This window comes from Manacus vitellinus, unplaced genomic scaffold (assembly GCF_001715985.3).
Source record: "Manacus vitellinus isolate BGI_N305 unplaced genomic scaffold, ASM171598v3 scaffold_15_pilon, whole genome shotgun sequence".
NCBI lineage: Eukaryota > Metazoa > Chordata > Aves > Passeriformes > Pipridae > Manacus > Manacus vitellinus.
In genome coordinates this window covers 12741970-12757618 of record NW_021939122.1, presented here as the reverse complement: position 1 = coordinate 12757618, position 15649 = coordinate 12741970, and the positions used below count along the sequence as shown (strand labels likewise).

Sequence of the window (15649 nt, the reverse complement as noted above, 5' to 3'; positions counted from 1 at the left end):
GAAGCCATAAAAAAAAGTTATGGAGATGCTCCATTTAAGCTAAAAGCATCGTTTGAACTTGATCTGTTAACATTTGGGCATTTCAGGCTTGACAATGTTTACTGAAATACCAAAATACAGATATTTTTAATATCCAGTGGAGTTGCTTCATTGATTTCCCCTCAGACACACACATGTGGTGTGACTTCTGCTTTTTGCCCCAGTGAGTTGCTGCCTACCCAAAATAGAAAAGGTTAGACAGACTTGTTACCTGATTGTCTCTCGTTGGCATGTTAACTCAGTCTGATGTCTGTCTAGGAGAAAACATGAGTGTTGAACTATGACAGGCTTCGCAACCATGCAGACTATACTGGGGGGCATGGTGCAGAAAGGAATATTACTTTGTCCTAGAGACAGCAAACAAAAAGAGAGAGATGAGGAGACTAATTTTGTTAAGACAATGATCATGCTAAGTGGAATACAGGTTGAAACCATTTCTTTGCTTGGGAAACTTTATGGTCTAAATTTGACATAGTCTGTAGCAAGTAACCAAAGAACTGCCATATGGAGGAATAGCAGCTTGTGTTAAGATCATACACTTAACAGCTTAGTTTATAAATTTCTGTTGAGCAGTGTCTGCAATTCAGCAGCAGAAAAAGAATGCTTTGTGGGGAGACTCGAGTAAAAAAGGATGGTGAGATGTTTCTGAGTATTCCTTGCAGGTGCAAAACAGAAAGGTTGGGAAGAGCTGTTTGTAGTGGGGATAGAGATATAGATCCACGTGTAAACAAAACTGCTTAGTTTGTTCCTCAGTGGTGAAGTGACTGGTGGACCTGACTAAATCAATTATTTTCAACATCTCATAAATTTAATGACCGGTCTAAGGAGGGTCAAAATAACACTAACCTTTTGTTATTTAAATAAAATAAAAGTTGGAAAGGAATCTAATTGTCATCTGCAGTTCTTTACATGCTGTAGTGTAGATGTCAGCAACACTCTGCCATGTTGTGCTACGCTGGTTTTTTTTCCCCTCAAATTGAAGTTTAAGCATTAAAAGAGAAATTATGCAGAATCAAGCTCTGTAGTTTCTCAAAGAAGCAAGATGCTACTGTGATATTCATGGCATGTTGCCTCTACATCAGTAGCCAGATGTGTCTCCTGCAGACTGCACAGATCACTGGCCACCCATAATTGGGAGCTGCTCCCTCTCAGGAGAGTATAGCTGCCAAATCTCATCCCTATTACACACTCTTCAAAATGAGTCCACTTGTAAACTTTGCCCAAGAGCTGAAAGGGGCTGACACCCATTCAAGAGTGACCTGGAGAGCTTTAGGGGAACAATTTAGCTATCCATACAGGAGGAGCTAATAGAAAGTATTTTCAGCTTCCCAATCTTCATGAGGACCCTTCCTGAATCGATTGCTGGGCTTTTGACATCAGCACAATGATAAGCAGAGAGCTGGATCTGGTAATGGCAGAAGATAGCAGCCATTAAACAGCAAAATCTGAAGAGGTAAAAGGGGAAAATAACAATTTCAAAGTTAATGGAGACTACGTGTCCAAAATAAAGAAGGGTCAGCTGCTTTTGTTTTATATAAGGTCATCCTCCCCCACCTCCACAATAAAGCACGGGATGAACAATGAGAAGAATATGTTATGGGAGGAAAAGAGAATGATGGAGGGAATAATAATCACATGTAGAGGAAGTAACCAATTAGTATCCCACAATCCTGCTCTTTTAAAGAAGTATTGTCTTTGGTTCTCTGTCTGTGGATTCATAGGGGAAAAATCCCTGAAATTCTGTTTCTTTTGAAGGAACTGGGGAAAATGTTGTTGCTGTTGATTCTCAGTATTTCAAACAAATCATGAGTATTGATACTTTGAATACTTCATGTGGTGACACATGGAATATTGATAAATAAATATAATGTATTAGATAAACTCCTGTGTCTCATCATCAGCTCTTATGTGTTATTGTGTGTAAATTCATGAGCTGTTTTTTATTTAGTTGGAACATATGTGAACAGCTCTTTACCTGTAGAAAACAATTACAAGTCCTTCTGTGTTCCCAGGTTTTGAATGCATTCTGAATCCAAGAAGTATGAGGAAGAGACACCTTCTCTACACTGGGGGATGGATCCTGTATTTTCTGCATTTGCAAGACTCTATATTAAAGATATAAAAGAAATGAGAGAATCTAAACAGGTGCCAGGTATGTATTTATACGTGCTGGTTATGATGCACACAGTATTATAATTGATTCATGCTGTGCTTTTTATCAAAGGATTGCAGGATGCTTCATGAACATCAGTAGTTTTCCATACCCTTAAGCTAAGTGACATAGGTATCCTTTAACAGTTCTAAGAACAACAGGTTGTATGTGAAATATATGTGAAAAATAAAATGTTTTCATTACAATGGCTTTTCTTTCTCATATATGGATCAAGAATCTCTTGTACACTAAGGTAATGTTGTGTTTCCTTTATGTGGTAGTGCTTGTTATATTCTGGTAAAGTTAATTTTAAAAAATCCTGGTCCTTTCTGGCTGTATGTGTTATATCTTTCCACCACCTCTACAATATTTGAGAAGGATTTTATGGCTCTTTGTTGCAAAATTTTGACAATTGATGACATTGCTCTGCGTGTGTATGTTGTGCTTTCCTGTGGATATTAACGTCTTATAAAATGGAAACAGTTTTTGAGGTTTTGTTTGCTTAATTTCTAGATATGATTGATACATGACATTCTTCATATGTTTGAACAGCTGTATTGTAAATTCTGACCTCTGTGCTGGATCTTGTACCACACCATTTATTTCCAAGCCACTGTTGGCAGTTGTCTGCTTTGCAGTCTGTTTCCTGCTGCTCTTCAGCCGGTGTCACCCACGGGTGAGCGTTGTCTGAAGTAACGTGGGTCTGATCTGGAATTTCTGTTTTCACTGCGAAGACTTTAAGTAGACCTCAGTATGTTTTCTACCGTAGAAGGGTTCATTACTCCAAACTGAACCTTGACAAGGTGCAAGATTATCAGGGAGAAACACAAAGAACTTAGAATTAATGAGGAAAAGGCAATAAACTCTAAGCAGAGTATGTGTCTTAGGTTTGGTTTTCATGTTTTGTTTGTGTTTTTTCTTTGTATTTTTTCTGTCCACAGAGACAAGGTACATCTGTTTGTCTCTTTTTGAATATGCTCTGCCTTGTAGAGTTTGTTATTCTTCTTTAGTTTTCTTTAACAGCAAGGATAGCAGCACTGCTATTTTTGCAGAAGTGAAGGACTGGTGGTTTTTTTTGCTCTTCTTGCAGCCATTTTTATGTACATAGGACTTCACAAACTGCAAACCCCAGTATATATGTATGTATGTATCTGTCTGTCTGTCTGTCTGTCTATCTATCTATATCTTTGTCAGTCTCATGGTGGGAGACTTTTGTCTTAAATCTGTTGCATGAATTAGGCTACAGGCTGTCGATGTTTGTCTTACAGTGAGTATTATTTAGAGGCCTTTTTAAACTGTCTTATAACAGTCTTATAGTAGTACTGGTGTAGCAAGTGCATCTGATAAAAACTGTTCTGCTTCAGTTAGAGATATTCTGATTGTTTTCAAACAAAATACAAAACATAAATTTCAGCAGAATAGGATTGTGGTTTGGACTTGGACAATTGTACATACACATGTAAAAATGTATTTAGAATAATTAACCTTATAAACACCAATGAACATTTCATGATAGCAAGAACAGTCCTCAAAAATACAATACTACTCTCTTTTTTTACCTCTAAATTACCTGAATTTCCCTTCTCACTTCTCTTCCTGTTCTTTTACTTAAGTGAGTTGGCTTCTGCTTCAGAAACTCTTCCAGTTTTGTTTTCTCTTTTCCCCTAAGATGATCCTAAGGAAGTGGTATCTGTTATGTCAAGATACCAGCCTTTACAGTTGGTGCATGTGAGCTTTCTCCACTTCCTGTGCACCTGGCATTCTGCACATCTAAGCTTGCTTGCAATCCTGTATGATTTTCTAAACCAAACTTTAAAGAATAAGATGAAATTTCACAGAACAAACATCCTGATTTTTTTTTAATTCTCCTGGTGCTGTGTATATACCAAACCAGATACCCTTCAGCATGTCTTATTTATTAGCAACAAATGATAGCACAACAGAAACACTAAAAAAAAAAATATTTTGGGGAAGGAAGAACGTAGGTGTTTGTCAGTGTTTCCTGCCTTTAATGGGCTTTTAAAGACCAGCTGAAGCTAAGTATATGATTGGCTATAAATCAGTCATTAAGTAATGGTAATTAAGAATGAATGACTGCAAAACAAAGAGTTGCAACTAGGAGGAATGGAAAGAAATACAGACTGAATGTCAGGAAAAACATCCTTAGAATGACATCTGCTAAACCATGGAGAGACCTTCCCAGGAAAAAGGTGGGATACCCTTCACTGGGATTGTTTATATCCTGACTGTACAGATTGCCATGAAATGGTCTTGTATTGGCCCTGAGGAAATGGACTAAATGACCTAATGAGTTTTTTCTTTCCATTTTTAAGCATTAGGATTTGATGCCTTTATGACTAATGCCTTACAACAACACGGAGGAAAGCAGTAAGCCTGGCCAATTACTCTCCTGCTATAAATGGTGACAAGAAGGCTGGAAAACCTCCCAGATAAAAACAGCAATTGTGTTGTCTTAGAGGCCTTGCAATGAGAGTGGGTGTCAAACTCAGTTGTAACACATAATCACATCATGGAAATAAGCTTTTCTCAGAGTTATCATGCACTACTGCATTGTGACAGCTTATCAACAGGACAGGGAAGCTACAAATAGCATAAAAGGAGGTAATAATAATTAAAGCAATGTCAAACAGCTCAGTGCTCAGTAATGCTGGTAAAGACATGAACAGCACCTGCTCTAGAGAGCTCTGTATCTATAGGCCCTTGTACCCCTGCTGTGGCTTCCTGTTGTGGTAAGAGCCTAGTGCTGTATGTGCTGTTTACTGGGTTATTAGGAGCCTCAAAGAACATGTTTGTCCGTGGCTTCAAATGTTTAGTATATTTTTATTGCTACCAATATGGACGTAATTTGAACAAATAAACTGGCAGGAGAAACAATTTATACCTCAAAGTCATCAAGTCCAACAGCTTTTAATAGGTTAAATATAATTTCGTCTTTCAAATTAATTTGAGTAGTTTCTTGGAGAGTAAGGGTGGAGTTCTATGTGAATTTATGGGGATGGAGAGTTTTATTCAGTCTCTGTCATTTGCTAAAACTCAGCTTACTAACTGGGAAATGAACATAATAACATGTTGCTTGTTTGCATAATCAGGAGCTTGGAGTCTCTGCTCTACAGACTTACCCTGAAACCAGCCCAGACCTTTTATTGAGATGTTGTAAGATTGAATGAATAACTATGTACACTGGGAGCATCTCCATTGAGGGTTTCTATAACAGTGTCCTGGTAAATGAGAGGAAAGTGGACAGACCTGCCAAACATTTTCTATGCCAGACCTGACCACTGACTGCATGATTAGTACAGCCAAATCTACAATGAGAGTGATAAATGCATCCTCAAAACATTGCAATGGATTTTCATGTGCAAAACTTGTGTTTATGATCTGCTTGGCTGATCACTTATTATTTCTTCTAAAGCTTTTGGATTTTCTCTCTGTCTTGCATGAAGAAAGTTAATTTCAGGCTCACTTAAGGCTGTTAGCTATGTAGGACAAGTTATTTTTGGATTTTGGTTTTGGGTTGTTTTTTTTTTACACAGGACTTTTTTCTGACTCCCTTGCTGCCTTGCTTCTCTTTCCCTTTGTAAGAATAACACTTGCCACAGTGTATAGAGCCAAATGTTCCCTTTCGAGTCCCTCGAGTTATCTAGTTTTCAGAAGACAGTTATTGAACATCCCAGATGGCATACTTCAGTAAAGCAGCAGTATTCAAAAGCTGGAGAAAACACATGCACTGAAAACTAGCCAGCCCAGGGTATATTTGGGGCTTATTGCCCTATCATTCTCCTGACAGTGCACTGTGAAGCCTCAGTGTATAATGTTTACATTGGTGTTTGTTAACAACATTTGTCATTCTCTTGAAAGGGATTACAGAATGAGGCAACCTCGGTGCTGTCAGAGTCCACTGGGCTCTGATTTCTCACTGTTTCCTGGACACGTTTCTATGTGTTATTCAAGTTATCTTTACAGATGCACAAAAATAGCTTTGAAGGGATGTTTTTAGAACGTGTTTTTTTCAGAAACTGAAGTTCAGGATGCAGTCCACAATGACTGCAGTAGTGTACTCCTCAATCTGAGAGGGTTGTTGCTCTCACCCTGCCCCCATGGCTCCTGTTCTTCTAGAAATGAAAGACAGAATTATGTTAGTTTTCCTTTCAGAGGCTCTGCCTTAATCAGGAACAGCTGCATTGTGAGAAGCTCAAACTGCTTCCTTTGTGTTCTATTATTTATTCTGAAGCCTGATGAAGATATAAAAAAAAATTCAAAACCAACAAACAAACAACAAAACAAAGCAAAACAAAACAAAAACCCAAATGAAACAACAAAACAAGAAATTAAAAAAACCCTAATGCCTGCAGCTGTTTTTCGGATCCAAATGTGCAAGAAAACGAGGTTAATGAAGTTTTGACACTCTATAAAAGCAAGCTTTTGGTATCCCAAGTGGAGCTGATACTTTTTCCTTTTAGTGTTCCTAGTCTTCAGTGTCCAGGGAATTTTTCCTGTGTAGGCATTGTATAATTTCAGATATATTAAATATGTAAGAAATTATGTTTTTTACTGATAAATGTGAATGTGTAGGGTAGGATGTTGAAAGAAATAGTTACACTAATCAAGCATGTTCCATGTCTAGGTATATTCTTTTATAATGGACATCCAGTAAGACAAGTGGATGTTGTCGGGACAGTGGTTCAAACGAAGGAGAGAGATGCCTTTTATAATTATGGAGGTAAGGAAAGTTTCTTTCTTTCTTCTTGCAGTTATCAGCCTTCTAATCTTAGTTACTATTGGAACTGAAAGGCTTCCTTATTTGATCATTGTCTGTTCTTGAAACAACTGTGCTCTTATCCTAATACAATGTATATCAGATTACTTGGCAAATTTAGGGAAGCTACTGCTTATCTTCACTTCAAAAGGAGAGAATCAAATAGTTACAACAGAGTAACTGATTCATTTGGGGTCATATAGCAAATCTTAATTTTGATTGTTGCTTTGTCACTGGACTCCACCACCTTTCTCTCATATATATGGAGTTCCTTTGGTCAGGGACAAACAGATTTAACAGTGTCTGCAAATGGGAAATTACTTCTTCCTCTTTTGAACCTTAGAAATCCCTTCTGACTTCTTGTATGTTTTTTTGTATCTTGGAGGCAGCTTTTAATAGCTTTTTAATAGTGGTCAGGAGCTTGTTTATGTTTAGATGCACAAGAGTCTTAGCAAATCTAACTCAAGCATCATAGTACCAGTCCTTGCCAACACCAGCTGGGAGTGTCTCCTCCCTATTGCTTTTCCCAGTATTCAGACGGTTTTATTAACATGGAAACATCTGATTGTCATTTTGTTCAGCTGTCTTTTTCATCTGGGAAAAAAAGCAGAGTTTAGTGGTGATGTGGCAAGTTTCAAAAGGTGGGGGGAGGTGACCTCTCAGTAGGAAGGGGAGGCAAATGCACAGATCCTGTTGAAGCCCTTGTGCCCAGTGTCTTCCTCTGCCATGGGTTTCCACCTGACAGAGGTAAGTCATGGAGTGCCTCTTCTTCCAAATTCCCTTGCTTATAAAATTGAGTCAGCAGCATTTCCTGGGCCCACAGGAGTATTGTGAAGATACAGGTGACAACTTAACCAGGTCCCAGGTTCCACAACACCTGCAGTTGCATCATACTGCTGCAGAGTAGCATTGGGTGCTAGTGCAGCCAACATACCCTGCACAGGATGCAGCTGCTGAGAGTTGACTCTGTGCTCTCCTTGCAAGTGTCTTAGTGTGAATATTTTTTAGATTTTGGTTTTTTAAGTCTAATTTCTGAATGTTTGTTATTATCTCGCCATTATGCTAAATAATAAGTTGTCAGTAAATATTTTGATGAACAAGATTCTCTGGCACTTGAAATGGCACAGCGTAAACAAATACCTGAGTTAAGAGGTGGAGATGTAATTGATGATGTAATGAAGTGTTGAAACGTAAACTGAACTTCAGCTATTGTTCTTTTGTTGCACTAGTATGCAAATACAGTCATCACTTCATGAGAAGACGGAATCAAAATGACCAGGGCAAAACAATTCTATGGACAAAAGTTTTCAGTGCTATCCTCAGCATCTGTTTAACAAGTAATCCTGTTGAAAATGTTTGACTGGGGCAGAAAACAGAGGAATAGAAATAAAAAGAAACTGTGGAGTACTGGGATTGAGGCCTTAGTGTTAGATCAGCCAACCTTTAAGTGCAGCTCTCAGTGAGCCTGCTTCCTGCTGTCCTGTCTCATCCAACTCCACGCTTTGTTCCGGCGGTTCCTGGTTTGAGCTTTCAGGCTACCTGCCAGGTGCCCTTCCCCAGCCTGCCCTCCCTTTCATTCAGGCCGACTCCAACAGTGTAAAATTTTAACTTCTTAGACAGTTTCCTGCTTATAACTTCTTGCATTTCTCAGTTCAAGACTCCGGTTTGTGAGTCATGGATCAGGTATTGCATCAGTTGGAATGCCACACACTGCTCAAGGCTTGCTCACTTTCCATCTGCTTAAAAGTGACTTACAAAGCAATTCTCCCTTTGTACTTTTTCTCTGATAGGGAACTGAAATGTCTTTGTGTCACTGCCACTATGCCCCCCCCCCATTTCCTGTCTGTCTGCTTCAAAATACACACCTCTCACTTTAAAGAATCTTAGGACCTCTCTGCTGAAAACCAGAACCGGTGATAAAATAATAATTGTAAAAGGGAGTGAACTGACTCTTTCCTGTCTGACACAGCATGTAATTTTTATTTTTTTAAAACCTGATTTTGACATTTTGATTTGATTGTTTATTGCTGTTATTATGATCAGCTAGGAGGAGGATATCCAATTAAAATGTAGCTTTGACCAAGCTCATATTTTAGCTAATGCACCTTTCTGACCTCTTTTTCTCCCCCCTTCCTTTTTAACAAAATCAAACATCACATGTGGTTTTCCTTATGCTCCAGAACCTAATTGAAAGGATGAAAGGCACTTGCCTTAAAAACAAATGAAAAAAAAAAATCTTACCAGGATCTCAGTAGGTTCTGGCAGGCCTTACAAAAACCGTACCCTTTTTGTCATAAAGTAATAAAAATGAATGCAATTATCTTGTTTAAAGTAGCTTTGACAGTGCTACCCCTCAAATAGTTAAGTAAGAGTCAAAAAAACCAAATCCAAATGGACAAGAAACAGGGGAGAAAAAAAAAAGGCAAACTTACAAAAAACCAAATAAACAAAACTTTAAACCCAAAGAGATGAGGAAGGGCGGCACAGGGAGCACAGGAAGTTTTCAAAAGCTTGTAGACCCTTTGAGTGCATTTAAAATAGATTAACATTCTCCTGTCTAATTAGAATACAATTGCAAGAGTTCTCATTCATCTGTGCTTCAGGAGTCACTTGTCTTTTTGCTCAAAGCTTTTATCTATGAACTGGCAGACTTTATTTCAGCACCTTGCTCTGCTACCAGATTCTCTGTATGGTCATGTACTGGTCAGTCTCTCCAGGACTTCAGTTTCAGCTGTTATGTTGAGGAGGAGGAGTGTGGCCTCCTAATCCTTCAGTCTTGTTTGCTTGGTTTCCAAGCCCTTCTTAGGAAGTGTGTTTCATTTGGTGCAACAGCCAGTCAAGAGCTCTGGAACATCTAGAAGCTTCAGGAATGTAATAGTGAAATGTCATCTGCCCTGTTTCTCATTGCTGGCTTGCGTGGATGGCTTTGGCATGGTTTATGTAGGTTCTGACTGCTAAAATAGTTGCTGTCTGTCTATACCAAGAGAGGAAATCCTACCAGTTAGATCGTTATCTGTGCTCTGGTACAAAGTTAAAGCTGCTGAAATAGTTGCAGACACAGGAGCTCAAAAGAGGGATAGAAAAGATGAACATACTTTTGTGATGGAGTTTGGAATTGCCTGCATCTTATAAATGTTGTATGTTTTTAATAGTAATGTGCAGCTAAACTACTGGGAAACAGGAAGGCAAGACAATGATTTGAAATTAGACCCCCTAAATAGGGAGATTGTTTGAAAACACATGAGACAATGCAAAGGCATTTTGCTTTGATGCTATGGTTTCTGAAGGAAGTGACTGCAGGTACCAATCAGCACCTTCCTGGTAAACATTGTCGTTACTTTTTTAATCATGGATCTGGTTTAAGGAGCAGAAGAAAATTGCAGGTTTCCTTTCGTGAAGAGTGGAATCTGAGTATTGGAGATGGTTACATTCAAGAAGCAATGTTGCTTGGAACGTTGGCTGGATGATCCTTGGCAGACATTTAGTGCCTTTCCATATAGAGAGTGTTTGGTGAACAGGCCATCTATATACAGTCTCTCGATCTGTAGAACAGCTGATTCTTCTGATAGGTTTTAGTTTCCTTTGGGGTTTGTCTTTTTCTGCTGTCATTGACAATGCAGTGCCTGGGGCAGAAATTATAAAACTTATTTTGATTGGCTACTGGCAAAACAGGAAAAACTAGGCAGCTGCCATGCTCGGGAAAAGGTGTTGAGCTTTTCCTGCAGCGGAAGTGGCATGCATGCCACCACTACCTATAGTTTAAATTGGGAATTCCTGGCCTAGAGCAGAACCATGAGCATATGCTGTCTTCTGTCCTTCCTGGTTAGAAGAGCTGCCTTTCTGCTCCTCAGACATCTTCTTGTACAGGAAAGGCCAGCAAACTTTGAACACAACATTAGCACGGAAACCAATGCAGCAGCACCTCTAGTTTATTCACATGTTGTATCCCCCAATGTTAGAATGCTGTTTTCTCACTGTAACAGAGATGCTTCTGTGGTTTAATCCTGGTTTCCTGTTTTAATTTGTCTAACTTTGGCTTTCAACACTGGTTCTTCTGACCTTGTCAATGAGATTAAAACCCTTTAGTATTCAATATATGTGTTGAAGCCTCATCATTTAAATTAGTGCTTGATCTTTTCTTGAGAGTATACCTGTTACTTCGGTGACCATGCACATAAACACATCTGGTGCTGAGCTACTTCCATGATTGAAATGACTGTGGAAATTATTTCAGAGGTATAAGTGGGGTTAGACACCCACTTTCCCTTTCAAACTGGTTGGACTGAGATTTCCTTGGCAGTTATCTCCCTACATATCTATGTATCTTCACTTCCCGGAACATGTCTACCTGCTTTCCTACTCTGTAATTCTTGATTTATTTTTTTTAATTTTTTTTGCAGTGGATGATAGTACTGGAGTTATAAATTGTATCTGCTGGAAAAATCCCATGGTAGGAGAAACACCTTTATCAGGTAATTTATCAAGTAAATAATTCCTCTTTTGATGGTGCCTTTTTTCCTAGGTCTGTCTTACATAATTTCATAAGTGATCAAACTTGCAGAAGAGCAAACTCAACTATGCAATTTTTTTTAATTTATTTTAAACCATCATCTCCTACAACCTGGGCCATTTTAGGGATTTTGTGTTAGTTTTTGTGTTGTATTCAATGGCCAATAAAACCATTACATTATGTCCCGCCCTGCCTTTTCCTTATCTGAGTAATATGATATTTAAATTCTATGCTGTGACATTGTTCAGCGAGTTCTCTTCTTATAGTTCTTTTTGTGACTTCATCTCGTGAGAAACTAGGCTGGAAATATTCCCCAGCTTCTGTTTCCAAAGTCAATCCATTGACCTTCACTTGTGATACAGTGGTTTCAGGATTAATCCTCCCTTTGTATTCATATTCTCCTGCTCACACGTACACTGTCAGCGATGAACTTGAAAGTAGCTTAAAACACAGTGGGAGGATGCCAGCAGTCTTTTACAATTTGGGAAAGTCCTAAATGTGCGGTAATTGTGCATTTGAAATGAATCTATTATTGCACTCACTAACAGAACAACTCAATAGTTTCTGACTTTCTCTTTGCTTTTTCTCCCACCGTTTCTTATAGATCAAAGTATGAAATGCTTTCTACTTTGGATCTTTTTGGGAACCCATGTAGTAGATTGACAAACCTAATATGGAGCTGATCATATCCTACTGAAATAAATGTTACTAGTGTCATCTGCAGTGTTAGAGATACATATGCATAGAATGGAGAAAGGAAAGGATGTAAAAGTTAAAAACTCTGATGTCTGTGGAACAAACCCGTAATTCATACACAGATGATTCATACTTATATTTAACAATGATATGACAAGTGATACAAACAGTCCCAACTGGAATCTAGAAGACAGCTCTCACTTTAGAGCGATTATGTTCTGGCACAACTCTCAAAAAAAAAAAAAAATTAAAAAAATAGGGGAGACACAATCAAATCATTTTTTTATGAGGAACTTAAATTCGTGAAAAGGAATTGCATGAAATACTGCCTGAAATAGAATGAGAGCCCAGAATGCTTGTTTCAGCTTTGTGTTCTTATTTTACAAGTACATCAGTAGTGTTTGGATGGACACTCTGTTAATAATGGAAACTTAATTCATTTGTATACCTGCTAAAATAAGTTCCTAGGTGGCACAGGAAACTTTCTTCCAGCCTTTTGTAATTGTGATCAGAGATACTTGGATCATTCATCAGGTTTTAAGCTATGAAGGATTTACTGTCCTGCAAAGATGAGTTACGTAAATATGAAGTTCTGTCAAGTTGCTACACCGCAGTGTAGACATTGAATTGCATCACATGAATGGTTTGGCCCCACCTCAGATGACTCATTTGTCTTTTATATAAAAGATTCAGCAGACCTTTCTTTTCCCCTCTCATCCTCTTAGCATGACAAAATCAAAAAACCACAAACCCCATTAATTATTCAATTTTGCAACCCATCTACGACATTTTCAGGGGTGAATCCGAATCTCCTCCCTTCTGTACTTTCCCCAGGTGAACTATTTAAATAAATATAATACTGTAAACTAACTTTGTCACCAAAAGTTTTGCTACCCAGGACACATGGTGCCTGGGACCTTATCCTTTTTTTAGTAATGTGGGTCTCATGATACATAGGTGGATGAATGCAAAAGGACAGTCCTCTTGACTTTAATGCCTGATCCCCTTTCCCTTACTGCTTGCAGGTCGTCCAAGCACACCCAGCAGTCTTATTGTGTTTGAACAGATGAAGAAGCTCCAAGAAACAGTGAGCCAGAAAACCAAGCTGGAGATCGGGGATGTTGTCAGGGTCAGAGGTCACATCCGAACCTATAGGCAACAAAGAGAAATTCAGGCTTCAAGTTTCTGTGAGTATTATGAACCAGGGACTTATGTAACTCAGTTGTCTGAATCTGTGAAACTGTCTAAGCTGTATGTAATTAATTGAATATTTTCCACTTTATTTTCTAGCATCTCATTTTTCTAAAGAGATTTTCATCTGTGTATCTTTATTTCAATTTTAGCAGTGTAAGGTTAGAAGACACACTACTTAATGTGTGGGATTAGATTGCCTGTAAATAAGGCATTCCTGGAAAAACTATAAAAGATGATTAACATCCTTACAAGAATGCTGTGCAGATACTGTGGTTGGATATCTGTGAGAGTGACTTGCTCTGTGTTGAAGCAGACCAGCCAAGCCCATGGGAAAGGGGCTGGTGACCTCTCATGTCCCACTTCATCCAGGGAGTTATGCTTTGGGGAAGTGTCTGCTGTTTCTTGCAGCCTGTACAATCTATTCCAAGGGCAGGCAGCAGCACGTGGGCAGTGTTCCACTGAAACCTGGGTTCTCCTGAACTCCCTGGCTCTGCAGGGATGACTCAGTCACCTTCAGTCACCCAGGCACAGATCTGCATGCAGGTGCTGCCTCTGTATCTGACAGCTCTTTGGGCAGCAGGGCTCTGCAGTTTACTGTTTACACCCTGGGAGCTTCCAGTTACATAACTTCTTCTCTGTTCTGCGTCTGTGCTGTTGTGTAAGAGTTGGTTTTCCCCAGTGAAATCTTTCAGAGGTAATACTAGAATTATTTCTTTGGTGGGGAGAACCCTGTCTTTTAAAAACCCTTGTAATTCAGATAAAAAGTCTAGATTTTTCAGCTCTAGCTAAAATTTGCGAGGGAACTCAATCCTCTTTTCCAGACAGAAGATTTATGAATATATACAGCCCATCCAGGTGCTGGTAATAACACCAAAGAGAGCCATGCAATCAAATAGTCTCTAAATTGCTCTCACTTTGGCCCAAATAAAGCTCTTTGCTATGTGTTAACTTCATTTAATGGATGAAGGCTGTTGAAAGGTAAAATGGAGATCATAAATTCTGGTTAAATAAGTTGTCAGACAAAAGCATAATCTGCAATGCACCACAACAGACCATTTACCTCCTAGTAAACTGTAAAAGAAGGAGTAGCCTTTGTGGTTTTGTTTTTGTAAAAACAATGGTGAACAACATTTGCCAATTTAATACTGGCTGTGAAGCTCTGTTGTGGTGCCTCAGGTTTGCTTGCTTAAAAAAATTGATACAGCACTCCTGGCCAAGTCTGTGTGTTCTTTTTGCTCCTCCAGATAAAGTGGATGATCCTTTGTATGATGTTCAGATTTCAAGAATACTGGAGCTCCCCTGTCTCTATAGAGAAGTTTATGATAAACCTTTCCAAGGCCCTGAGGAAGGACAGAGGTAAATGAAGTATCCAGACTGGTCTTGGGGTAAAGTGTGGGATTTTATGATTTTTTTTTTGTTATTGTAATAACTGTAGAGAAAGATAGAACAGGGCCCAACTCTGATTTAGACTCTGCATAAACATACAGTAGCAGCCTGCTTTTCTCCCAGATGATTGATGATCCATACAGATGAGACACCTGTCCAGGTATCTGAGAAATGAAATGTGATCAACCAAAGTGAATATTAGGAAGGTAGTAAAATACTGTGTATAGACCTCTTGCATCTAGTGAGATAAAATAGGATTTTGAGCAAGATTTGGGGCTGAGGTCAGCAGAGAGGATGGAGAAGTGTCCCTTCCTGATTTTATTTTATATGTAAGGATAAGGAGCTATTCCATTGAAATGCCCTGCTACCCTTGTCATCATCAAATCACAAATACATGGCCTCAATAAACTGAATCAAACATCCATTTCTGTATTCAGTTAAGGGTAGCTGAATGCTTGTTGGGAGGTCTGATGCATGTAGTGTGGTTTCAGAGACTGCAGATCTTAAAATCACAAAACTGTTACAGCAAATGATTGAAAAGGAACAATTGAATGTTTATGCATATAAAATTATTTTGATTTAATTAAGAATTTAAAATAAAATTCTCTAAGAATAATAAAATACCTTTTGACCTTTGAAATCTGTCTAGTGGGCTGACTCTAGGTAATTGTTCTAAACCCCATTTCTTGCCTTTTGACATATTCTGTGTATCCTTGTAGTGGCCTGGAGGGTCAGAATTTCTCAATCCATATGCTGCATGAGAAAGTGCAAGGCTTTCTATTAGAAAACAAAATTCAGACCTTTTACCAGCAGGAGCTGGAAACAATTGATACTCTGGTGTCACTGGTGGATGTGCATCTACCCAGTCCCAGCTGTCAGGAGGTGAGTGAATATA

At 38.7% G+C, this 15649-nt stretch overlaps 1 protein-coding gene across 3 annotated transcripts in view; it reads left to right on the top strand.

The window, feature by feature from the left end:
- STN1 (STN1 subunit of CST complex) overlaps nt 1-15649 on the top strand; it is a 42155-nt gene that overhangs the window by 14479 nt on the left and 12027 nt on the right. For all 3 annotated transcript variants that reach the window (XM_018068924.3, XM_018068926.1, XM_018068925.2), the window contains exons 2-7: nt 2052-2191; nt 6837-6932; nt 11369-11440; nt 13200-13361; nt 14613-14724; nt 15474-15636. In XM_018068924.3, coding sequence (XP_017924413.1) covers nt 2059-2191; nt 6837-6932; nt 11369-11440; nt 13200-13361; nt 14613-14724; nt 15474-15636 — 738 coding nt within the window. In that variant the 5' untranslated portion in view covers nt 2052-2058. The remainder of the gene's footprint in view (nt 1-2051; nt 2192-6836; nt 6933-11368; nt 11441-13199; nt 13362-14612; nt 14725-15473; nt 15637-15649) is intronic.